Source organism: Lepisma saccharinum, chromosome 12 (genome assembly GCF_977018435.1).
Source record: "Lepisma saccharinum chromosome 12, izLepSacc3.1, whole genome shotgun sequence".
NCBI classification, from domain to species: domain Eukaryota; kingdom Metazoa; phylum Arthropoda; class Insecta; order Zygentoma; family Lepismatidae; genus Lepisma; species Lepisma saccharinum.
In genome coordinates, this window is record NC_139240.1 from 29,545,511 (window position 1) to 29,572,861 (window position 27,351).

Sequence of the window (27,351 nt, forward strand, 5' to 3'; positions counted from 1 at the left end):
TACGTTTAGAACACTCAGGTTTACACGACAGTTTCGTCAATGATTTTATCATATTGCAAAAAAGTATGTACGAGTTATTGACTTTCCTGTAGAAAAGACAATTTTCTTTAGTTAATATACATAGTTTTCAAATTTATGTATTTCTCCTACTTTTGCGTCACTTTTCTGTAACTTTTGCTAATCATGACATCATCATCATCATCATCCTTCGCTGTTTCCTGCCTCTGGCTGGGTCGGCATAGAAGTCAAGCCTCTCCATTTTTTCCTGGTCTTTCACAACTCCTCTCTTTCCAAGGTGTTCCAATCTTGTCTCCTAACACTCCATTATCTGCTCTTTCCACCGACATCTTGGTCTCTCCCTTGGCCTTATTCCCACTCCTTGTAAATTGTAAGATATTACTGGTAGTCTTTCTGCATCCATCCTCTTCATGTGTCCAAACCATCTCATCTGTGCCTGATCTATCCTGTCCTGAAGCTTCACCACACCCACTGTCTGTCGGATCTCCTCATTCCTTATTCTATCCCTTCTAGTCTTCCCCAATATACTCCACTGCCTGCGTCTTTTCTTTGTCTCTCTATGTCATTGTCCAAGTCTCTGCTCCATACGTAATTATTGGCACATAGTATGTGTTACATATTACCTTCGTGCATTTTATAGGTACATCCCTATTCCATATTAATCTTCGAAAGCTTTGATATAGTCCACCATCATTCATTTGTCCTCTTCTGTTTACCTCCTCATCTATTCTTCCACTTCTCTCAACCATGACAATGAGGATAAATGGTTTATTTGATTATTCTATAGTCACTTTCTGCTACTTTCGGCTAATTGTGAGAACGAGGAAGAATGATGAATGATGAGCAGTGTGGAGAATGGAGGAGCAGGAGGATCTCATCCTCGCAACTTGGCGTCTTTCCCAGTTTTTGTTTTGAGTCCATTTTATGCATAGATAATCTGATCGAGACTGGATCCTAACCATTATGTGCCTCTCCTGGGTATCGAACCTGGGGTCCTTTTGTAGTCAAAGGGCTCCAGGTACTTTTCATTCAAAATGCGAACTTCATATCAGTCTATAAAAAATGAAATATTTATTCTCAAGAAAAATATGTTGATGTGAACATAAAATACGTAATCCTACCAAATTTTATTTGTGTATAGTTGTAATAATTATGTATTTTGGGTAACACCCTAATTGCAATATTCATATATCAAATTTGAATTGATATGAACCTTGCATAGGTATGGTATTCTCAAAAACTATAGTAAAATAAGTAACTGAAATAACATTGCTATCAAAATTATCGAATGACTGGAATCATTATAAAGAATAACAGAATATATTTACCAGTAGTAGGGGATTTTTTAATACCCATATCATTGTTTTCATTTTTTATGCAGAAGTAGCGCAAAAAGTAGCGAAGTAGCGACTAGCGAACAGGAATAGCGTAACGAGCTACTTTTTGGTAAATGTAGCTGTAGCTGTAGCGAAGCTACATTTTGGAAGAGTAGCTGCAGTTGTAGCGAAGCTACTTTTAAAATGAAGCGTTTTGATCACTGTTGGTAATGCTGAAGTGCGGAAAATAGGGAATCGATCTGCGCGCCATCTATTAGTATAGTTTCAAACCACGTGGATTGGCATACAGCCTGGCGTTCAAATATAGAACTACAAGCGCGCAGCGCTCGAAAGCACCAAAAAGTATACACGGAAAGAGCGCTAAGTCCACCTACAAATGGAAATTTCGCCGCGCATGCGCACTTCATCTCTTGAGGTCTGCGACACTAGCGACCATTCTCTTTGCTAGCGACGTCGCACCTTAGGGTAAAATCGCGTGAAGCACGTCGCTCATCGCACATCGCCAGAAAATCGCAGAGACACGTTTCCGGTAATTCAAAACCATGGAGTTAAATGGGGAAAAGCATAGTGGAGACCCGCTCATCGCGAGAGGTTCCCAAGAGCAAACACGGTTTGATCTTGGCATGGTATTACGATAGAAGTTGTATATTCTAATGAAACCTTTCTCGTGCGGTTTTGAAATATATCCTCCAAGTGTTTAGTTTACTTCAAAATAAAGTAGTATTCGCGTCTGTTGTGACAGTAAAATAACAGTATCTCAGCAGGAAATTTAGACATACGAACTATTTATTTAAAACAATAATCATTAGTAGACTCTTCACTCAACAAATAAAATATTCGCCCCAATCATTAAGGCCGGCTTTAGACGAAAGCATTTCCTTTAGCATTTTTGCTATCATAAATGCTATGTAAAAGTATCCAAATATCTTATAGCAGATATACACGCAACGCAAGCATTTCATGTAACTTTTCGGCTAGCTTTTGCGACTACAATGTATAACAAACATATACAGCATGCACGTCGAGTTACAGCATCTATGTTGAGTGCACGGTGTTTAAATTTGAAACAACTAAAGTATTCTTTCATACGTATACAGTAAACATGGTAAAGTATGTATTTAAGCAGCGCCATTGTTTTCAACCTAATAACGTTTTACTCGAAATGTTATTCCTCTCGGTTGAATAGTTATCGGCTTTTAAAAATGTGAAGTGATGCATTGTTTACATCTCACGCGGCCGCCATTACTATTAAAAGTGCACTCGTGACCTAGAGGTCTCTTGTGATTGGTTATGTTTCCTTCTTCAGCTGCCAGTGTGTTCCTCATTTCTGATTGGTAGTTCTATAGTATTAACGATGGATTTAGAGACGGTTTCTAATTCTGTCGGGAACTGAATAAAAGATAGCTCTCACACGATCGTTAAGTAACGAAGCTAGAAGTCAATGCCAAAGTGAGGACGTACCTATTTTTCTTAACTGCCGTGTGAGACTGGCTTAACACAGAGAAAACTTGACCTAATATCTATTGCGTGTTCAACTCAATGACGTCGTATGGGGATATATGTGATCTACTTGCCTGAATATAGCTGACGATGTCAGCTCTTCTTGTTATTGTGGTAGGCTTTCATAGTTTATTTGACAATAGACAGAGCAACGACGTTAGTCAGAGCTTTTTGTAAAGCTTCTTCACTCGACGATATTAAACAAATAAACATGGATGAAGGTTCCTCAAAATGCTTTTGTTGTGTACTTGCTGCTTGTCAGACAAATCTTTGATTTCCTGAGAGAAGAATGCACGTTGTGTTATCTTGATGCAAGCAAGTGTGGCGCCTTGAATTTCAAAGGTGGTAAGGTCTTCACTCCTTTTGTCTCTTGAGTTTCTGCAATTGCTGATGAACCTTCTGCAGAGTGACACTACTCTCAGTAGCTTGGATAAACTTGAATATCTAGATATGATTTCTTCTTCACTTGTTACATGAGTGACCAATGTGGTAGCTGCTACCTTACGCTGCTCTGGAATAGTGTTGTTGTCTGGACTGAATGTTAAACTCGAGGATGGCCACTGTGTCTCGTCTTCCATGCCACCAAAGCTGAAGTGATCTGATTGTTTTTGCATCGACTCCTCGTGAGATCAGATCTGCTGGATTGTCCTTTGAAGGAATGTGCTTCCAATCACTGACATGTGTGAGTTCCTGTACAATTGCCACGCGGTTGGCAACAAAAGGTTTCCATTTACTGGCTGGTGACGCCAGCCAAGCTAGGACGATTTTTGAGTCGGTCCATAGGTGAATGGTGTCTATGCATAGACGCAGTATGGGCAATGCTTTGTGTACCAGTTTGGCTAGTAGAACTGCCGCACATAATTCCAAACGTGGAAGAGTGGTTCTCTTCACCGGAGCCACTTTGGACTTTGAACACAATAAGTTCACACTTATGTGACCCTCTGAATCAATTGATCTTACGAAGAGAACACTGCCATAGTTTCTGTCTGATACATCAGAGAAACCGAGAATTTGAACTTTACTTATGTCTCCTGGAGCCAGAACGAATCGTGGTATTTTTACTTCGTTAATACATGTGAGCCGCGAATGAAGATGACGCCATTTTTCCTTCACATCTATAGGAAGCAGATCATCCCATCCTACATTGTGGAGCCATAACTGCTGCAGGAATGATTTGTATGTGATCACCACTGGTAATATTAGTCCGATTGGATCGAACACTTGTGCAATTATCCTGGCAACTTGACACTTTGAGAATCCCTTCAATGAAGCCACGTCTGCTGCTACGGCAACCTTACTGTCCATGAGAAATTCGTCCGTGGATGGGCCCCATGAAATTCCCAATGTTTTTATGCCTCCTGTGTCGAATTGCACTAGGTCCTGTACTGCCTTCAATTCTTCAGGAATAGATTGTAACACTGCCTTGCTATTGGAGCACCATTTACGTAGATTGAATCCTCCCTTCTGGAGTAATTCTGTGAGACGTTCACGCAGCTTTATTGGACCTTCAATGCAATAATTTCCTCCCAGAAAATCGTCAACGTAGAAGTCGTGTGTTAAGACATGAGTGGCTACTGTGAAATTTGATGATTCATCTTCTTCCAACTGTTTGAGGCATCTTGTGGCCAAGAATGAACTTCAAGTTAATCCATAAGTGACTGTGTTCCAACTGTAAACATGGATCGGTTCGTCAAGTGTTGCTCTCCATAAGATACATTGAAGTGGTCTGTGTTCTGAATGCATGTTAATTTGCCTATATATTTTAGCCGTGTCTGCAGTCAGTGCGATTCTGTGTCTACGAAATCTGAGCAGGATTGAAAACAATTCTTCTTGTATCGTGGGACCCCTCCCCTCCATGTAGGACTGCCTTGACGGGGCGAGGGGGCTTAGTAGGGAGGCCATTTGCATCTCATCATTTCACCCATTCTTCACATCCATATCTCACGTTTTCACCATTCCATCACGTCATTCATCTCCATATCTTTGACCTCCCTCTAAGAAACTAAGGTAGGGAGGTCATTTTCATCTCATTATTTCACTCATTCTTCACATCCATATCTCATCCTTTCACCATTCCATCACGTCATTCATCTCCATATCTTTGACCTCCCTATAACTAAGGGTCCTGCTATAGGAGACAACCTCGATAAAAAAACCTATCCCAAGGTGTGAGTTGCACGTGCCGATGGGACAGTGTTGGCTGCAGGGGTAGGTGCAGTCGCGAACGTGGCCTCGGGGATTTCGGTTTGGTCCTCGAGTAGCCTCCATTTTTCGGGGTAGGCCTTCCTCGGCATAGAGGGCATGTCGATGCGACAATTTATGGACCCTCCACAATAATAACATTTTGTATATGGGTACAAAAAACAACTTAAACGGGGGGAAAACCCCAAACCGAGCGCGGCCTTCGAGCCCGCTTCAATTGGTGGAAAAGACAAGTAACGTGCCACGTTTCCTTGTGATTAGTATTGTGCAGAAGACCGATAGTAACGACGAATCTGCAACAACCAAGAAACATGGAGCTGCTACATTAAAGGACTTGTCACTGTTTCTGATCAAGAAACAGCTAGACTACGCCGCTGGTTCAGACGTACCAGAAATAAAGAAGCTGCGAAACGGAAGTCTACTTATCCAGACCAGCACAGATCGCCAGACAAACAACCTTTTAAAGCTAAGATCTTTGGGCGACTTCCCTGTTAATGTTGAACCTCATCGTCAACTTAACAGTAGTAAAGGTGTGATTCGCCACTGGGATCTGCTGAATGCTGAGGAGGAAGAGATTCTTGAAGCACTTTCAGACCAACATGTGACCGCAGTGCAGCGAATAAAGACGCGTAAGTCCGGAGAACTAGTACCAACTGCTTCACTTATACAGACGTTTCAAACGACCACTCTCCCAGACAGGGTACGGCCTCGATATTTGAGACTCAAGGTCCGTCCGTACATACCCAACCCGATGCGGTGTTTCAAATGCCAGCACTTTGGGCACACTCAGCCTTCCTGCAAGGCCACTACCGCCCATTGTGGTAAGTGTAGTCTGCCTGAGCATGGGACCGAACCTTGTTCTTCTGGTCCGAAATGCATTAACTGCCAAGGCGAGCACCCAGTCTGGCATGATGACTGCCCCTCTTTCCAACAAGAGAGTTGGTCGTCACAGAAAAAATCTCTGCTGGTGAAGCAAAACAACGTCTCCGCGAAAGTATACGCACCACTTTACCTGTGCCATTCGCTACAGTTGCTGCAGCTGCTCTTACCCGTCGCAGTGTAGGTGTACAAACCAGCGACGTGTCAACCCAAACGACAACGCTTCCCGTAGTAGTTCGCCCTGCTTCGAGGAAACCAGCAACCACTCCTCGCTCCACAGAGAAGAAGTTCAAGCAGGTACACACGAAAGAATACTTTCTGACATCCAGTAGCTCTCCAGTCAGGGCGGCATCGACCACCCTGAGACTTAAAGCGCAGCTGAAAGCTGCCCGGCGGGCGCTAAAAGCACCCGCCACCACTGCCCCTTCTTCATCCCCTTCGCCCTCTGTGTCCTTACCCGAGGACATGATACGGGACGAAGCCGCGGATGAAGAATTTATCAAGGTGACAGGGCGTAGAAACAGAGTACGCCTCAAAAAGTAACTATAATACCTACAGCTATGGCTTATTGTCTCCAATGGAACCTTAACGGTTTCGGTATGCATCTCGAGGAACTGCAAATCTTAATATCTGAATTTGACCCTGCCATCATATGTCTCCAAGAGACACATTTTCGTCCAAATGAATCAGTGATTCTGAATGGATACACGCTTTACCGCACCGACAAGCTTCCTGAGGGTCGTCGTGCACACGGTGGTGTTGCAATCGGTGTTCGAGATAACATCCACTCAACGCCAATCTTTCTCACCACCACCCTGCAAGCTGTCGCCGTGCGTGTCCGTCTACCACAGCCAATATCTGTGTGCTGTGTCTACATCACAAGGGAGGAGCGATTCTCTCTTGACAACCTCCTTTCTATTTTCGACCAAATTTCGTCTCCTGTAGTTCTTTTGGGCGATTTTAATTCCTACCATCGTTTGTGGGGCCCCGTTCAGAGCCCCGGGGTCAAAATGTAGATAAATTCCGTGAGGCATAAGGTTTAACGTTGCTGAATGATGGGACTCCCACATATTTCAGTCCTTCCTCAGGAACACACTCTGCGTTGGACTTGTCCTTCTGCAGTCCCAGCCTTGCTCCTACCACATCTTGGAGTCTTCACCCTGATCTCTGTGGGAGTGATCACTTCCCACTCATTCTTACCTTCGAACATCTTCAGCAATCACGTGAACAACACCCTCACTGGCATCTCAGTCGGGCCGACTGGGATGCCTTCGAGCGTGCAGTGGACCTTGAAGTCGATCTTGCGTCGACTCTACCACCAATCGACGCCTTAGATGTCTTTGTGTCACGAGTGCATGATGCTGCACGCACCTCCATTCCACATCCCAGTAGACACCGTCCACCATGCTGGTATACGTGTGTGCTCTAGTGCCTTTCGGACCAGTCCAGTCGCCAGTTTGTACGTAGACGCATCTGAGCCGTCGCTGTCTCTGCGAAGACAGCGGTTGGTAGTGAACTACTTCCTCCATCTTCGCTCGATGCCTTCACATCCTTCATTTCACACCATCTCAGACGAGAGTAGGCTGGCAAGGTATCGGCTCCACCCTAGTGTCACTAGACCATTTGGTGTTCGTGCAGACGAGATCCTGTCAGCACTTGATGTTGACAGTTATCTTCCTGGCGTCTCTCCACTCATTCCGCCTCTCCCTACCTTGGAGTTTCTTGCACCTTCTATCGATTTCTCTCTGACGGCCCTTCCAAAGGCAGAAACACCAATGGTTGTATACCAGCAACGGTATTTAAAACTTCGTGCGAAGCACCCAAATTTTAATGTGTTTTACACGGATGGGTCCAAGACAGTCGAATCAGTTGGTTGCGCCTTCGTCCTAGACTCTCAAAGTTCCAGTTTCTCACTACATCCTGCCTGTTCCATCTTTACGGCAGAGTTATACGCCATTCTAAAGGCACTGGACTTTGCAGACGTGAATGGGCTGCAGAAAGTCCTTGTGTGCTGCGATTCAACCAGCGTGTTGCAGTCTCTGGATTCGCCGTATTCCCGGCATCCAGTAGCGCAACGCATATTCAGACGGCTTGTGTCCTTATGTGCCAGCGCGGATGTACACTTCTGTTAGGTCCCTAGCCACGTGGGCATTCAGGGGAACGAAGCAGCTGATGCTGCCGCCAAGTCTGCTCATGCAGATGGCGACGTTCTCGTCCACCTTTTGCCAGCTAGCGACCTGCAGAATGTGTTCCGTTGTAGACTTCTTGACACTTGGCAGGTCGAGTGGGATGCGGAAACGGGGAACAAGCTTCACGCTGTTAAGCCCACCATAGGTGTTTGGCGTTCCTCGTCCCGTCCCTCTCGGCGAGAAGAAATTATTCTTACCCGCATGCGTCTAGGACACAGCCGTCTAACGCACGGTCACCTGCTCCAAGAGCTGGACCCTCCGTTGTGTCGTGTTTGCAATGTTTTTTTTAAGTACTCGACACATTCTCTTTGAATGTGTCGATCTTGCTTACCTCCGGCAGACTTTTATTTTAACCTTTCTGGCTGTTTGTCATCCCTCTTGGGTGATGACAGCAGTATTTTAACAAATGATTTTAGTTTTTTGCGAAGAGCTGGACTCTTCCACCGTCTGTAAGGAGGTGTTTAGTTTGTTTGTTCTGACTTTTTAATGTGTCGTGTTTGTCTCGTGCAGGTCTCTTTACAACATTGCACTTTTAGTTTTTCCCAAGGGGCTATCTACACCCCTTTTTTAAATTTTCAGTCAGAATTTTAGATAAGGGGACATTTCCCCGTATATATAGAAGGGTGCGAAATGGCCTTAAGTGCCGACGCACCCACAAATTTTAATTCAATCAATCAATTGTATCGTGGGACCAATCATCTTTATACTGTTCAACGATTCGCCCGTAGTTGTGGGCGAGCTTCCATCAAAAACCACTCTTAAACGTGTAGTTTTGCTTGATTCCTTGATCACACAGTAGTGTGGAATGTAGTACCTTGCCTCCTTGTCTCTGGATATATCTTCCAATGTCCCAAATGGTTGCATGTGTTTGAGTTGTTGGTAATCGACCATGAATTCTGTGTACTCTCTTTTCAATTCCATGTTCCGATCAAGTCTTCTTTCTAATTGGTTAAATCGTGAAATCGCTGCTTGCAGAGGATCCCCAAGAACGGATCTGTCCTTCTTCAAGGGTAGCTTGACTGTGTATCGACCTTCTCGATCACGAGATGTAGTTTCCTGGAAATGTTTTTCACAGGCGATTTCTTCTGGCGAAGGCAACTTATCATTTAGTTCCTCCAAATCCCAAAATCTCTGTAATTGGAAATTGACTGTATCTTCTGTGCGAACAAAGAATGAATTCGAAGGTATGTTTGTAGATGGTGCATTAGGAATTCTTCCTGCTACAATCCACCCAAATTCTGTATTTTGTAACGCTGGATAGTTTCCTGTTCTTGAAAGTTTCTCTGGCTTGAGAATCGTGTAGAACACATCTGCAGATAGAAGTAGGTCAATGCTGCCAGGTGTATGGAAGCTAGGATCTGCTAAATGTACGTCACTTGGAATTCCCCATGTGGAAGTCTCGAGCCTCTGAGCAGGCATGAAACCTTTGATGTTTGGCAAGATGGAACAAGATATGTCCATGGTGAATCCACTAATGCTGGATTTAATCTGCGTCTCCATGGTGTGAAAGGCTTGCACTGTAGCTTCATTTATCCCTTGGATAGGTATTCGGCGTTTTTGTTTCTTGATGCGTAGCTGCTGAGCAAGATGCTCTGTCATAATGTTACTCTGCGAGGCTCCATCCAAAAGTGCACGACATGGGAGCCAATCGCCGTACGCGTTCTTGATTTTTATAACTGCTGTGGCTAGGAGAACTTGCGGAAGTTTCTCTGTTCTTGACAGAACAATATGTTGCTTTAGTCTGGTTATCATTATCCTGAAAACGAGTATCATCGCCTACTGCCGATTTACTTCTGGATTGACTGGGCTGCTTCTGTGTTTGACGTTCTCTGCTGTTCTTATCTTCATGAAGAAGGGAATTATGTTTCTTGCCGCAATACTTGCAAGATCCTGCCTTGCACCTTGACCTAAATCCCTGGTGATCTGACTGTCCAAGACAATTGAAACAGATCTGGTTGTCTCTAAGAAATTTGTACTTCTGAGCTATCGTAGCTGCTTTGAAAGAACTTCACGCAAACAGCGGGTGCTTATTATTCTTCATAGTATCCTTGCAATACAGGCATGAAGGAGATACAGTTGAAACATACGATCTTGAAGGAGAAGGATGCGCAAGTTTGTGACTTTGTTGTTTGGTGTTGCCACTAAACTGTGGCTTGATTGTTGATCTTTCATTGGAAATTGGTTTGAATTTCTCTAAAGCCTTGGTTCTGTGCTCTAGAAATTGAAACAAACTGTCAAGAGTGGTGAATTCAGAATAATTCACTTCTAATTCAAAAGCTTTTCGTGTGGTGGCATCAAGCTGAGAAGTAAGATGTTGAACTAACACTATATCTGATAGTGAACTATCTCCTGCTAATAATTTTAACGCTGAGATGGAGCTAATAGCTGTGTTTGTGAACAATCGCAATTCTTCTGCGTTTTCTTTCAACACTGGTTTTATATGCAAAATATCATTGACGTGAGAAGCAGCTATGAGACGCTTGTTGTCAAAACGCTCTTGAGTTGTCTCCACGCTACACCGTAGTTGGATGCTGTAATTGGTATGCTTTCAATGATTTGCAATGCCTCACCCTTCAGTGCGATACGTAAATACTGGAATTTCTGAATATCTGAAATATCCGAATTATCATGTATGAGTGAAGAAAATGTGTCTTTGAATGATGCCCATTGGGTGTAGTTTCCACTGAAATGCGGAAGCTCTATTAATGGCAACTTGACTTGAGATTTGCACGACGCCCTATGTTTATTTTCCGCGCCGTTTGTATTTGAATGATTTCCCTCAATTAATGTTAGCATCTGCGACTTGAGATCGAAATATGAAAGTTCGATTGTCTTTCGAACTGCCGTGTGTTCATCGTCTGTGGCTTCAAATTCAATGCTATCATGAATTTCTTCTAGCTTGGGCCATAATGTGTTCAGTTGCTCCAGCCGAACCTTGATCTGTTGAACTTTCGGCGTCTCTGGATCAACACTGCTAATATACGACTGCAATTTCGTTATTTGCCCCCTGTAGGCGGCACTTTGCTTTAGAAGATGTGCTAAGTCTGCCATGCCTCAAGGTGGGAAAGTCTAAGAAATGCGTTTTGAAAGGAAAGGAGAAAATGAGGAAGTATTTGAACCAAACACTATTGTACTCACCGATCTGGCATTCTGGACCATCTGGGCATCTGAAGTCCTGGTTAGGCTGCAACACTGTTGGTAGTTGTTGACACTGACGAGTACTCGAACAGCTGATGCACGGTTGCTATGGTGATGTCACGTCTGCACGCGTGGGCTGCTTGATGCACCTCTCCGCGATACTTTCTCCTCGCTAGAAGTTTCCCGCACGAAAACGAACGAAAAAACCAGTCCCGCGGAGGAACAGAAAAAGCTGCAGTCTAAAAATAACTCAGCAACACACCACGGGTGGATGACGTCATGTCACTGGTCGCGGACCGAAAATTCCTCGTACAGCGCGAGGAGCGAAGGGAGTGGACTGTGAAACGTCACTGACAAGCGAACAGCGAGTGTTCTGTCGGTCGGGAAAGTCCCGAGCGTGTCCTTCAGCCACGTGGAAAATATCTCGCGCGCTACAACGAATGACGTAATACTTTCAATAACTTGTAGTTACTGTACTTGAAAATAATGTTTGCACAACACAGTGTCACTAAAATCACTGATGGTAACGCACCTCTTGTTCAATTCAAAGGAGATCGCGGCCTGCGGAGGACCATAAATGAATGCGTTCCGGACCGTAAAGAACCAAAACTGAATGTAGAACCTGTCCGGCTGTGAAGGACCAGAAATGAATGATGATCTGAACCGGTAGGATCTAATTGTAAGTGAAATTGTAGGTTACCACTTACATATCTCTGGTATGGATTGTGTCACTACAGGGCAAAGTTCACCGCGATCCTCTTGGGAGTTGTAAAGAAAACACAGGCACACACACTGATAACTATAACTATGTATTTTAAGGTATATACACATAACACTTGATACACTTCCCATGCACTCCTGTCTAGGGAAAGCTGTTTACACGAAGTTGCAGATGGTGTTACAACGACGCGCCACTAATGAAACGTAGCCACGTTAGGCTTACGGTATCCATAATTGTCCGCGACGGTTTCTGGCTGTGTCCCGAGTGGCTTCTCTACGCACACTGGCTGGAAGTAACTACCGCTCTAAGATGGCGGCAACTAGACACCGCGCTCAGAATGAATTAGCCAATGGGAGTGCAGGTTACGTAAGGCATTTGATATACACAAATAAACAATTGAAGCTATATGCAATATAAAATATATAAAGAAAGAATAAACGTGGTTACTTTTATAGATAAATCTCCAACAAAGATAAAAGTAGAGCCCATCTCATCAATCTATTGTATGAATGTTTTGAAATGGCTCGATCAGGAGAAAATATAAACTTTACAGCACGTGCGTCTGTAACAATCTCGAACTTGGATCCGAGTAAAAATTTGTGAAATCGCTTGATTCCGTGAACTATAGCTAGAGCTTCTCTCTCTACCCGGTAGTATCTCCGCTCCGTCTCACTGAAGGTGGTAGAAGAGCAGGCGATGGTCTGTAGACCGCTATCAACTCGATGACACAATTGCGCGCCACACCAGAAAGGAGACCCATCGGTGATAAGTACAACTGGCTTTGTTGGGTCGAAAGGGACAATAGGATTTACCTGTCGAAGTTCCGCCATGATGCTGTCGAACTCGTGTTGACAGTTTTAGTCCCAGTTCCAAGAGACCTTTTTCTTGACTAAAGAAAGCAAAAAGTGAAGTTTCGAAGCTAAGTTGGGTACAAACTTTCGATGAAAGTTGATCATCCCGAAGAAGGAACGTAATTGTGATTTGTTTTTGCCACGTCCTCTCACGTAAGCATCTGCCAGCTTAGCACAGGGTAGAAACAATGAGATACCTCTGGGTACAGATCAGGGTGACTAACACTACGAATATATGGAAAGAAACAATATATTTAACCCACTACGGAGGGTACAATTTGTAATATACTCTATGTGATCAGAAGTATCCGGACACCCACCTGAAAATAAAGTACAAGTTTGGGCAATCCTCCATCGGGAACACTGGCAGTCAATACAGTGTTGACCCCCTTAGCCTTGATGACAGCGTTCACTCTCACAGGAATACTTTCAATCAGGTGCCGGAAGGTTTCCTGAGGAATGGTAACCCATTCCTCGCAGAGCGCAAAATGAGAAGAGGTATTGATGTGGATCGGTGTGGTCTAGCACGAAGTCGGCATTCCAAAGCATCCCAGAGATGTTCTATTGGTAACAAATCAGGACTCTGCGCAGGCCAGTCCATTAGTGCGACGTTGTTGTCGTCAAACCACTCCCCCACAAGCCCTGCAGTATGGACGGGTGCTCGGTCGTGTTGAAAGACACAATGGTCATCCCCGAACTGGTCTTCGACGGTAGGCAGCATGAAAGATGTTAAAATGTCAACGTAAGCTTGTGCTGTGACATTGCCATGTAAAGCAACAAGGGGGGCAAACCCCCTCCAGGAGAAACATGATCACACTGTAACACCGCCACCTCCGAATTTCACTGTCGGCACTATACAGTCTGGTAGATGTCGTTCACCAGGCATTCGCCACACCCACACCCTACCATCGGATCGCCACATTGTGTACTGTGATTCATCACTCCACGCAACGGTTTTCCACTGTTCTATGGTCCAGTTTCGATGCTCCTTGCACCACACGAGTCGGCGTTTGGCATTTGTCTGTGTGATGTTTGGCTTATGGGCAGCTGCTCGGCCATGGAAACCAAGTTGCCGCACCTTGCGCGAAACAGTAATGGTTCTGGGAGTAGATCCTGATGCAGTTCGGAATTCCTGTGTGATGGTGGCGATGGATATTGACGATAATGCTGTACGACCCTCTTCAACACTCGATGGTCTCTGTAGGTCAACATGGGAGGTTGGCCTGCACGCTTTTGGGTTGTACACATCCCTTCACTGTAACATTGGAAACAGTGGACAGAGGGATGTTTAGGAGGGTGGAAATCTCACACACAGACTTCCTACACAAGTGGCACACAACCAACTGATCACGTTGAAAGTCTGTGAGTTCCTCAGACCATCCCATACTGCTGTCTCAAACTGTCTGCAGACTACTGAGTTCGCTGACTATGTGTTCCACGCGGTAGATGGCAGTACTATGTCGCCCTCTATGACAAACACACGTTTCGCGGTGTGTCTGGATGCTTATGATCACATAGAGTATTCTTGAATAATCATGTACAAATATTAGATAACTTTGGAAATATTTTCATACAATATTTTTCTTCTATTTTTATTTCTTATTAATTGTAGGCAATCTTCTTCTTTGGGCTTCTTCTTCTAATCGCTAAGGCTTCTTCTTCTTGTAATTACTAGGTCATCATCTTCTTGTAATTACTAGGTCATCTTCTTCTTGTAATTACTAGGTCATATTCTTCTTGTAATTACTAGGCTTCTTCTTCTTGTAATAATTAAGGCATCTTCTTCTTGTAATTACTAAGGCATCTTCTACTTGTAATTACTAATGCTTCTTCCTCTTGTAATTAATAAGGCTTCTTCTTCTTGTAATTACTAGGTCTCTTCTTCTTGTAATTACTACATATTGTGTATTTTTTCTTCTCTGGGATTCTTTCTCGATCTTATCCAAATTGACGTAATTATTAAGAAAATCGATCTCCCAGACAAACAAAGAGAAAGGGGTTAGTTAAAGATCGCCGCCTGGCCGGCGCTAACCTTAACTTGGAGCTGCAATAGATGCGCCTACCAAAAGCGCTTGGGTGCCTGCCGTGAGGTGGCGCTACACCTGTGAAAAACAATCCAAAAGCCGCACGAAACTCTCAGTTCGTGGGAACGGAAATAGACCCAGAATCGTAATTACAATTCGACTTCTTTACTTTTATATAATGATCACTTACGCTATTACTGAATATTAATTACCCATTCCACCTTATTTATATACTGTTATTGTGCTAAGTTCATTTATTTCTTCCATTATAATTAGTATTAATATCTACAATCATTATTTCACCACATAAGCGCTTTCCTTTTTCTATTTTTACAATTGTATACGTTTTCTTGAGTGCTGTCATCTCTGGCCCACTTTCTAAACTGCTTTATGCATCATCAAACATAAGTGTCGTTCCTTTTGCATGCTGACAGCTATGATCCTCTACCTCAAACACCAACAATGCAGTTTGTGTACGTGACATTTTGAGGTGGTGGATAATTTAGGACGGCCTTCAAGTTCTTGTTTAACGGCCGTATACCTGTGACGTTAATCTTGTATCCTAGGTACTCGATACATGAGGTTAGGAATTGGCTTTTGCTGGCGCTCGCTTTGACATTGTTGGCCAGACGACTCAGGACAAATCACAATTACGTTCCTGCGGGACACCGTTCTCTTGTTCATGAAGATCGGAAAATGAGTTCCCAGCACGTGCTCGGAAAAAACTATCTGATAAAAAGTTTTGAATAAAGTACGTCATATGTCCACGGACGCCCCAAGAATGGAGCTGCTTTATGATGCCAAAACGCCACGTTGTGTCATATGCCTTTTGGAGGTCAAAGAAACTGTAAAAAAATGTTCCTTGTTGAGGAATGCATCCTGAATATGTGTTTCCAGCTGAACCAGATGGTCCAGTGTGGAACGGTTGGAGCGAAAACCACATTGAAAATTAATTATCAAAGAGTTTTCCTCCAAAAACCAGGTGAGACGCTTGTTGATCATGCGTTCCATCAACTTGCACACACAGCTAGTTAAGGCAATAGGCCTGTAACTCGAGGCTGTGGCGCGTTGTTTACCTGGTTTCAGGATGGGAACAATAATAGCTTCATTCCAGGAGGTGGGGAAAGAGTCCTCCAACCAAAGCCTGTTGAATACCGCCAGAAGGAAATCTTTTGCTCCAATGGGCAGATGACGAAGCATCTCATAGTGGATCTTGTCCACTCCAGGAGCTGTATTCTTAGAATTTCGAAGCGCCTGATCCAACTCCCATTCAGTGAATGGAGAGTTGTATGGCTCGGTGTTATGACTTCGAAAAACTAGAGGGCGACGTTTCTGACGCTCCTTCTCACGGCGGAAACGTGGTTCATAATTTTTCGAGCTAGACGCATCAGAAAACTGTGTGGTCAAGATATTAGCTATGGCCCCGGAATCTGTGTACAACGTCCCATCGTGCTCCAGAGCACTGAGAGGAGTAGATGCGTCCCCCTGGATGCGACGTACTTTGGTAAGTCAGTGCAGAGAAGAAGTGAGCCACCTTTCTTGGTAACAACGACAAGTGGTGAAGCCCAATTAGAATATTCGACCGGTTCCCATAACCCTACTTTCACTAGATTTTGAATAGAATCCTGAACACGGTCTCGAATACCGTAAGGAACTTCGTAATGTCTACGAAATATCGGTGCAGAGTTGGACCTCAGTGGTATATCGACCAAATAAGGTGCAACGGGCTTGGTCAAATCACCATCATAGATTTTCCCGTATCTTGAAGAAATTTCTCGCCTTAAGTCGTCGGCACCAGCGTTAGTAATAGTGCCTTGTACGGTGTTAGTTGAAAGAACACTGGCTGCAACTAATAATCACCTCCAAGATGGTTGAATAATGTCCAACCATGTACAACCGATCAATGGATATAAAAGTTTCTCCTGACACAGATAGACAGGTAAAGTATAATCCCTATTGTCTATGTATAGTTTGACGGATGTTTGTGCTGTAACACATACATATCCTTCGTTTACACCTCGTAATCGTAGGCTGGAATTAGATTTAACATAGTGTGGAAACAACTGGTCAAAATACTTTTCGTTGAAAAGAGTAACAGCAGACCCAGTATCAACTTCACATTTAACAATACACTTACTGATTTGGAGATTTATTATGAAGCTATCCGAACTGAATTACTGTGGAATGATGACTGAGCGCATCAGTGTTGAGATGGTTGAAGCTGAACGTAGACAACTCATCGGATGTTGTGCTCCGTTAGGTTGAACTGCACTTTCTATTCACGGCTCTATCTTTCTGCTTCTTTTTGCATCGTATATTCCAATGGCCTTGTAGTTTGCAGTAGCTACAGGTTGCGTTTCTTGCCGGACACAGACCTTGTGGGTGATTCTTTGTGCAGTTGCCGCACTGGAAGTGTGAATTTTGCCTGGTATCTGTTGATTTCTGAGGTTGATTGCGGCTGTTCTGCATCATTTTGCCCGGACGTGAACTCGTCGAAGGTCCTGTGTGGCGATCTGTATTCATCCGCGTCAAATTTCTTGAGTTGGTGGCAAAAGTCACAGAATCAGCATTGTACTTATTCGAGAATAATTTAAGTTCTCGTTCTAATAACTCACAATGCAAAGCAATTTCTTGACATTTAGCAAAGGAAAGATCACTTGCAGATAATAATAATTTTCGAGTACTGTCTCAAAATACTGCTCATACACACATTTGACTGCTTGTTGTTTTAATCTCACTACGAATTAAGTAACTGATTCTCCTTGAGACTGAATACATTTTCGAAACTTGAACCTCTCTGTAAACTTGTTGGTTATTGGCCTGAAGTGCTGAACCATTTTGTCGTGAATGACAGCATATGATAGATTATATGGCATTTCAGAAGCCGTACTCATATTGGGGGGTTAGGCGTATAGCTGACAACTCTGCACTGTAAAAAGACATGTCAAGAAACAGCAATATAAGGCCATGGATGTTCCCAAGGTAAAATATTCCGGAGGTAAAATAGTCCCCCGTTCGGATCTCCGGGTGGGGACTACTTTGGGAGGTCTCTGGACTAAGGATAAGATCTACCTTACGAATAAGGATATTAAATTAAGCACCTGGAATGTTCTGAGCCTTTACCGGCCTTGGGCATTTCAGTGTACAGTTAATGAGATAGTTAAGTATAAATTAGATGTAGTAGCTGTCCAGGAAGTTAGGTGGCCAGGAGAAGAGAATTGTAAAAGTAAAAATTATACTTTTTTCTATGGTGGTACTGAAAATCATAATTTTGGAACAGGCTTTTTCATAAATAATAGAATTATCTCGGCTCTTAAAACAGTAGAATTTATTAATGATAGGATATCATATGCAGTTTTACAGGGTAGGTGGTGTAAAATTATTTTAATAAACATACATGCTCCAACGGAATATAAAGATGATAATACTAAAGATGATTTTTATGCAGAGTTAGAACAGGTCTTTGATAAATTTTCTCAGTATGATATGAAAATTCTGTTAGATGACTGTAATGCACAGATTGGCAAAGAAGAGACATTTAAATCCACGATTGGTAAAGAAAGTCTTCATTAATTAAGTAATGATAATGGTATAAGATTAATTACTTTTGCAACCTCAAAGAATTTAATTGTGAAAAGTACCACTTTTAAACATAAAGATATCCATAAATATACATGGTCTTTTCCAGATGGTGAAACTCATAATCAGATAGATCATATTCTCATTGATAAGAGAAGGCATACTAGTATAATTGACGTTCGTACATATAGAGGTGCTGACTGTGCCAGTGACCATTATTTAGTAATTGCTAAATTAAGAGAAAGACTCGCAGTGATAAATCATAAGCAACAAAATCTAAAAGTTATATAATTTAATACAGGAAAATTTGCTGATGAAAGAATTAAGAAAGATTACCAAATTAAACTGTCAAATAGATTTCATGTTCTGCAGGATTTGAATTATGATGAAAATATAAATGAAACAGATGTAAATAAGAATTGGGAGCACATACGAAATGCAATAGAATCAGCAGCTAAAGAAAGTATAGGATAAACCAAGAAAAGGTAAGCCATGGTTTGATAATGAATATCATAATCTAATAGAAATAAGGAATCAGGCTAGACTTAGGTGGTTAAATAACTCTGATGATACAAATCTAAGCAATTATAATAGAATAAAGCTAGAAGTTACCTGCATGTTTAGAAGTAAAAAAAGAGATTACTTGAAAAGCAAAATTAACGAAATTGAAATAAACAGCAGAAACAAAAATATCATAGATTTGTATAAAAGTGAAAATGAATTTAGAATGGTGTGGCAACCTAAAGTAAACTTGATAAAAGATAAAGACGGTGATTTTCTAGCTGACCCAAGCGATATTCTAAATAGATGGAAGAACTACTTTAATGACCTTTTAAATGTTCATGTAGGAGATAAATCAGAAGTAAATGAAGTCCACACAGCAGAACCTTTAGTTCCAGAACCTAACTTGACTGAAGTTAAAGATGCTATTAAAAGGCTAAAGAACAACAAAGCACCTGGCATTGATTTAATACCAGCTGAGTTAATTAAATATGGTGGAAATTCATTAATATGTCAAATTCATAAATTAATTTGTTTAATATGGAATAATGAAGAAATCCCTCAACAGTGGAAAGAATCCATAATTGTTCCTGTGTTTAAAAAAGGTGATAAAATGAACTGCAATAATTACCGTGGAATTTCTCTACTCTCAACAACATATGAAATATTATCTAACATTCTTTTAACAAGACTAACCCCATATGCTAATGAAATTATAGGTGATTATCAATGTGGATTTAAACGTAACAGATCAACTACAAATCAAATTTTTCACATCAGACAGACACTTGAAAGAAAGTGGGAATATAATCAAAATGTCCATCAGCTATTAATTGATTTCAAAAAAGGATATGATTCGGTCAAAAGAGATAAATTATATAATATATTAGTCGAGTTTGGAATACCTAAGAAGCTTGTTAGTATGATAAAAGTATGCACCAGTGAAACAGAAAGTAAAATTCGTGTGGGTATTAATGTGTCTGACAAATTTACAATTCATGATGGGTTAAAACAAGGAGATGCATTATCGCCATTGCTCTTTAATTTTGCCTTAGAATACGCTGTTAGGAAGGTAAAATAAACTAACGAAGGACTAAAATTAAATGGTATGACTCAGTTGTTAGCATATGCAGATGATGTAGACTTATTAGGGGATGATATAAATACAATTAAGAATAATGCTAAAATATTTTTCAAAACTGCTAAAGAGATAGGTTTGGAAGTTAGCAAAGAGAAAACTAAATATATGCTTACAGGCCGAAACAAGTGTTAGGTAACAAACTAAAAGTTAAAATATACAAAACAGTAATATTGCCTGTAGTATTATATGCGTGTGAAACTTGATCCCTTACATTGAAAGAGGAACACAAATTGAGAGTATTTGAAAATAAGATCCTTAGGAAAATCTTTGGACCTAAAAGGGATGAGGAGACAGGTGAGTGGAGAAGGTTACATAATTTAGAACTACATAATTTTTATTCATGTCCAGATATTATTAGAATAATTAAATCAAGACGACTTAGGTGGGCAGACCATGTGGCACGAATGGGAGAGGAAAGAGGAGTTCACAGGATTCTTGTTGGGAAACCTGATGGTAAGAGACCTATAGGAAGGCCAAGACGAAGATGGAGGGACAACGTTGAGATGGACCTAAAAAAATCGGCAGAGATGGAAAAGAGTACATAGATAGGGACAGATGGAAGGCCTGTGTTGCTGCAGCCATGATCCTTCGGGTTTAAGAAGGCTAGAGAGTTAGTTAGTTAGTTAGTTTTCAGGAGCCGTAATATTGCGAAGTACTTGGAAAGCCTTAGGACCAATGACTGCTAATAAAACTGCTGCCTTTCTTTCATTTGTCACATTCTGGGCGAGACAGAGTTGATCAAAACGCATGAAATAATTCTCGATATTTTCATTTTCTTCAACAAATTCACTGGACGTTATGTCCGAAACATTCAAATACATTGAAGAATGATATAGCCAGAATTACACACAGAATACATCTGCTTATGATTTATCTTCTTCTGGCCGTGAAGACCAAGCCTTGTAGCCATACGCTTAATACCTGGACCGTATCATTGCTTTTCTCACTCTCGTCAAGTACAGAGCAGTAGCTGGTAAGACTGCGCGTTTGCATGGTCATGCTTTTCGTTTGTTTTCTGCTGAACAGCGGCGGCGCCAGGATTGTTCATCTAGGGGTGCGGAAAGAAATTTAGGGGGTGCGATTCTGAAAATAAGGAAAACATGAAACACGCATGCAACCTTTCAAAACTGGGGGAGAAAGGTGCCAAAACTGGGGGGGGCAAGGACAGTTTACTTTCCGTTGGTAGATAAGGTTTCGAATAGTGAGGGTGCAAAAATAGCAAAAAAGGCGGGGGGCAACTGTATCCCTAATCGCCGCCACTAATTAACATAAATTACTGACTATAACTTTAGATTGACATTCATTTCCCAGGAATGCTGCCCCCTCCCCTGGACGTCCATGATGATATGTATTAAATCTTCTACTCCAAGAAAGTGGTCATACAGTGTAAACATTCAGATACACGTTGCAGTCTTATTGAACTTTGGAGTGAAATATAAAATAAAATCATCCTGCCCTTAAGTAGTGCAGGTGGCCCGGTACTGAATAATCATTTGAGGCTCGAATCATCATTTGAGGCTCGTCGTAGCCTTTTATGATGTATATTTTGAGGGCAGAGTTGGCAACACTGTGGGCCCACTGTAGCCTTTTATGAGGGGGGGGGTTTATTGCCCTCTGTTTACATCTGGTAACACTGCCGTAGTTTGACAGTGTTGTTAACCTACTGGGTTTTTTTTCACTGAGGCTCGAATTATTATTTGAGGCTCGTCGTAGCCTTTTATGATGTATATTTTGAGGGCACAGAGTTGGCAACACTGTGGGTTTTTACTGTAGCCTTTTATGAGGGGGGGGTCTATTGCCCCCTGTTTACATCTGGCAACACTACCGTAGATTTTTTGACAGTGTTGTTAACCTACTGGGTTTTTTTCACTGTAAATTTTTATTAAAGGGTCTGAGGGGTCTATGTATTTTTTATGTCTGGCAACACTGTTGGGGGCCTAGTGTTGGCGACACTGTGGGTTTTTACTGTAGCCTTTTATGAGGGGGACCTATTGTCCTTTTTTTATATTTGGCAACTCTATTGGATGTTTTTTTTGAGGCTTGGGTTTTACCAACCCATCCGAAGAAAATTCCACTATATGATTTTTTACTGGCTAAGCTAACCTACAAATAGAAATTGCCAACACCGACGAGCATCAAATGATGATTTCGAGCCTCAAATAATGATTTCGAGCATCAAATGATGATTCGAGCCTCAAATAATAATTCAAGACTCGTCGGTGTTGCCAACCCACTCTACAAAAATTCCACTATATGATATTTTGAAGCCTTTCACGGTGTATGTTAACCTCACAAGCAGTGTTGCCAACTCGGGGGCGAGGCGTAGCCTTTTATGGTGTATGTTAACCCTACCAGCAGTGTTTCCAACTCGTCGTAGCTTTTCACGGTGTATAATTTTTACACGCACGCGCGTGTATTGTGACGAATGCACTCTCTCATCCTTGAAGGATGAATGCATCTTATCGTAATTTTCCAACTGTGGGACCAAATGTTTATATATCGTGACCTTTGTAAACCTCTTTCGGGAACAATATGTCGCACACACACACGCGCGCGCGCGTGCCTGTATTGTGACGCAAGCAAACAAAAAAAACTTTGCCTGTCATTACAAAAAAAAAACTTTGACCGTATTCTTAAATAACTAACAAGGACAATGAATCTTTTTGGCTTCCGCAAACAGATCAACATGGAGACTGCACCGCCAAATTTCAATAACCTCTTACCTTCCGTATTATCTAAACTCAATGGTTTACTGATTGTTCATCTCAACAGCATTTGGACGAAACTGAATGACGATGTGGGCAAGATGTTTTATGTTTTTAATAACAATTTACATTTCTACGAAATTCCGATCGACGGGAAACTTCAAATCACCGTGAATCCGGAAAACGCAGGCGAAATCAAAATTTCTACCGGCAAGAATATTTTTCGAATCAAGCACGACAAGATGCTTTCTAACATTACGTACGATGTTTCTGCAGGAGATTATTTTTATATGGAACTTCTCGGAGATTACGACAAACTTATTCCTCTCTTTGTAGAATTACGAATCGTTTATCCTATTATAAATAACCGTTAACCAAAAATGCCTAACGACATTTTCGGCAACACCAAGCGTGTAGACCACGCAGAAGAGATTCTCATGTTGGACATTCGAGTTAAGAAGTTGAGGACCGATTTGATTGCTTTGCAGGAGACCTTAAACAAAAGTTTAGAGTCGGAAATCGCTACGCTCCAAACGCAATGTCTCGACCCCATTCTGAAAATCGATTCCGAACTGAAGACGCTGATAAAAAATTATGTCGACGTACCTTCTTACGACAACGTTCAAAATATACAGTTGAGCGTGGATTCGCTTCAAAATGATTTGGCCAAATTACAGCAATTTCAATCGAAAAATGAAGATTTGGAAAAATTGAAACTCGAAATCGAAGAACTCTACTGCACCAGGTTCGGGCAGGATAGTTCGTGCAGGCTTGTTGGTACCACAGTAGAACATGTGGCGAGCTAGCTTCTCAGCAGCAATGTTGGGTTTTCTGATGCGCCGGTAATCCTGCTGTTCTCGATTATGAAATATAGCCAAGCACCTGCGACACACCTCGACGTGGCGACTATCACTGCTCCGTTGGGTCGAAACAAGCCGAGAGAGGGAACGGATAAGGGTGTAATGGTGATGGGTTTCGTCCTTGATGAGCAGGAGGTTGATTTCTCGTACCTCGTTGTTGTTGCTCACGTTGCTCACCCGGATGGGGTGGACCTCATTTTTGTTCTCGGTGAGACCGTAAACATTGATGGCTAATTGTAGGCCCAACAAGTCACGAGCACGAACCTCAAACTTGCGAATATGCGAGACTTCTACAGGGTAGGCAATCCCGGCCATTGCATCCTCCAGGTCCGACTCATACTGCTTGTAGTGTGCAACATAGCGTGGACTGTTTTCCCTAGGTATAGGGTGTAATTCTGCCAGCACCGACCAGAGGAAGCATTTGGTGTCTTTGTTCTGAATATTGAGAACAGCTTTCCTTGCTTCAACCTCGGGTGGCAGGGCAATATAGCTAGACCCTGCCAGTGGCAGGGACTTGCTAAGTTTCAGACAAAGTTCGTGGGGGTCGCCACACAGCGAACCGCCCGAGCCTTTAGCCTGATGCTCCTCGTGCTTTGCCACAAACTCCTCGACAAACTTGTCGTAGATGCTGTCGAGGTCAGTGATATCTGCTTGATGCAGTGTTTTTGCTTTTGTGGCATGGAAGAATTTATATATTTCATCAGACGGTTTCTTATACTTGCAGCATAGCACAGCATAGAATTTAGTGGAGTATGTAGCCAATGCATCGTTGAGGATGGATATTATCTTAGCTCGCTCGCTCTCCAGAAAACTACGCACATCGCAGAAGCTGTCTGATGTTATGTTAAAGTCTTCTAATAAATGCTCAAACGCAAATCGGTCTGCTTTCTTCGCCAGCTTGACGCGTTTGGCAGGTGGCGATGCATCGAGCGAGATTACTTCTACCTTTCGCTTGGAAGGTTGCGGTAGAGATGTTCCAGTGCTCTTGCAAGTAAGCTGGTGTCGCTTGAAGTTTGCAATAGAAAAATTTTTTCCACACTTAGAGCACAGTTTGGTTGCACATATTCGCTTTCCCGGCACACAAGTACGACAGAGTCTTTGAAAATTTTTACTTAACACAGCAATTTGGCACGTAGGGCAATTTTTTTCAGAACGCATAATGCAGAGATTTTTTGGGGGTATGTTATTTAATACCTAATGCTGTGCAATGCAAAATATAATTGTTAATTTTTTTTTAACTATTTTCTATGACCTTATTTGGGTTTTTTTTTCGCCAAATTATATGCTTCTAGTCTCCTATACAATACAATATACGAACAATATTGTCAACAGTATCATATTTGAGCAGGTCGCTTGTCACCTAAACACTACAGCTCACAGGTTGGTAAAATCTGACATGAAAGCAGATAATACGCTTATGTCTTATTTATATATAATTTTCACGGGCGTACAATATTGTCAACAGTATCATATTTGAGCAGGTCGCTTGTCACCTAAACACTACAGCTCACAGGTTGGCAAAATCTGACATGAAAGCAGATAATACGCTTAAGTCTTATTTATATATAATTTTCACGGACGTACAATATTGTCAACAGTATCATATTTGAGCAGGTCGCTTGTCACCTAAACACTACAGCTCACAGGTTGGTAAAATCTGACATGAAAGCAGATAATACGCTTATGTCTTATTTATATATAATTTTCACGGACGTACAATATTGTCAACAGTATCATATTTGAGCAGGTCGCTTGTCACCTAAACACTACAGCTCACAGGTTGGTAAAATCTGCAATGAAAGCAGATAATACGCTTAAGTCTTATTTATATATAATTTTCACGGGCGTACAATATTGTCAACAGTATCATATTTGAGCAGGTCGCTTGTCACCTAAACACTACACCTCACAGGTTGGTAAAATCTGACATGAAAGCAGATAATACGCTTAAGTCTTATTTATATGTAATTTTCACGGACGTACAATATTGTCAACAGTATCATATTTGAGCAGGTCGCTTGTCACCTAAACACTACAGCTCACAGGTTGGTAAAATCTGACATGAAAGCAGATAATACGCTTATGTCTTATTTATATATAATTTTCACGGACGTACAATATTGTCAACAGTATCATATTTGAGCAGGTCGCTTGTCACCTAAACACTACAGCTCACAGGTTGGTAAAATCTGACATGAAAGCAGATAATACGCTTAAGTCTTATTTATATGTAATTTTCACGGGCGTACAATATTGTCAACAGTATCATATTTGAGCAGGTCGCTTGTCACCTAAACACTACAGCTCACAGGTTGGTAAAATCTGACATGAAAGCAGATAATACGCTTAAGTCTTATTTATATGTAATTTTCACGGGCGTACAATATTTGTCAACAGTATCATATTTGAGCAGGTCGCTTGTCACCTAAACACTACAGCTCACAGGTTGGTAAAATCTGACATGAAAGCAGATAATACGCTTAAGTCTTATTTATATATAATTTTCACGGGGCGTACAATATTGTTAAGAGCGTCAGTTTCCGTAGAGCTCTTTTTTTCCATCTTCCCTCTATACAGTGAAGCTGTAGAAGACACAATTAGCTAACCTAGCATACAACATACTTTCCTAATTAATATGGATATTGTCACACATTCCTCTTATTTTATACTGTTGTCAATGGAAAAGATTATGTACGGTAAATGTTTTGTATATTATAGGGAAAAAATGCAAAATATCCCCCAACTTTAATTCGATCCACCTCTGAATCGAATTTTTACATATTCTCACGCCGGCACATATGTTGTTCTATTTTGCTTCTTTTACTTGCCTTGCTTAATTAACTCTCGCTAATTAGCATTTTTTTGGAAGAAGTCAAATAGAACAACATATGGCGGTATGAGAAATATGCAAATTAAAGAATATTTTAGTAATATAAGGGCCCTAGCAATTAGCTTCGTCGACTAAGAGTACTCTTTTAAACATCTTCAGCTATCGTATTACTACGTGAAGACGTTTAAAATGTTTGGGTGTTGAAAAAGTTTGACCTATTTTTTATTTCTATTGTTTGCTAATAGATGGCGCTGATAGTACCTCCTCTCTCTCTCTCCCCTCTTCTCCTCTCCCCCCTCTTTCTCCTCCTCCTCTGCTGTATGACAAATAGCACAAACATAAAATCAAGATTTTGGAGAGCAAACCATAAAATTTGCATGCATCTGATGTCGAACTAGGAACTTTATCTTTCGGGGAGTCAACATTATTTTTTTACTCAGTCGTCATATAACATGAACACACGCAAATATTCACATGTGCTTTTTATTATTTCGTGTTCGGTAAGTACAAGTATATTCTTACATAAATTATTGTTTAATTTAATAAATTGTAAACTCGGAGCCTGCTATACTAACATTTCTTCTGTCTATTGAAAGCGAATGTTGCGTGCATACGGAAATAACACAGAAAAAAAAGCGGATGGAAGCAATTTAAAATCAGTGGAGCAAGGTTAGTATTACGAGAGCGTAAAAACATGTGCTTTCATTCAACTTCGAAAAATAAGAATAAATGTGTGCATACAGAACACATAAGCTTTTCTTTTCACAGTTGTAAAATCATATAAATTGTACATGAAGTAAGTTACGGGAAGGCTCTCTCTTTTATGTCTGTGTATATGTTGTACAATTAGGTACAAGTATTGTACAATTAGGTACA

At 41.5% G+C, this 27,351-nt stretch overlaps 1 protein-coding gene across 1 annotated transcript in view; it reads right to left on the bottom strand.

The window, feature by feature from the left end:
• Positions 1 to 3,356: 3,356 nt before the first annotated feature.
• The window catches only part of LOC145996292 (uncharacterized), a 78,588-nt gene continuing 54,593 nt past the window's right edge, over positions 3,357 to 27,351 (bottom strand). Inside the window, exons 4-5 of the mRNA XM_083132723.1 lie at positions 8,940 to 9,834; positions 3,357 to 4,473 (exon numbers count right to left, since the gene is read on the bottom strand). Of these exons, the coding sequence (XP_082988849.1) occupies positions 3,357 to 4,473; positions 8,940 to 9,834 (2,012 nt within the window). The remainder of the gene's footprint in view (positions 4,474 to 8,939; positions 9,835 to 27,351) is intronic.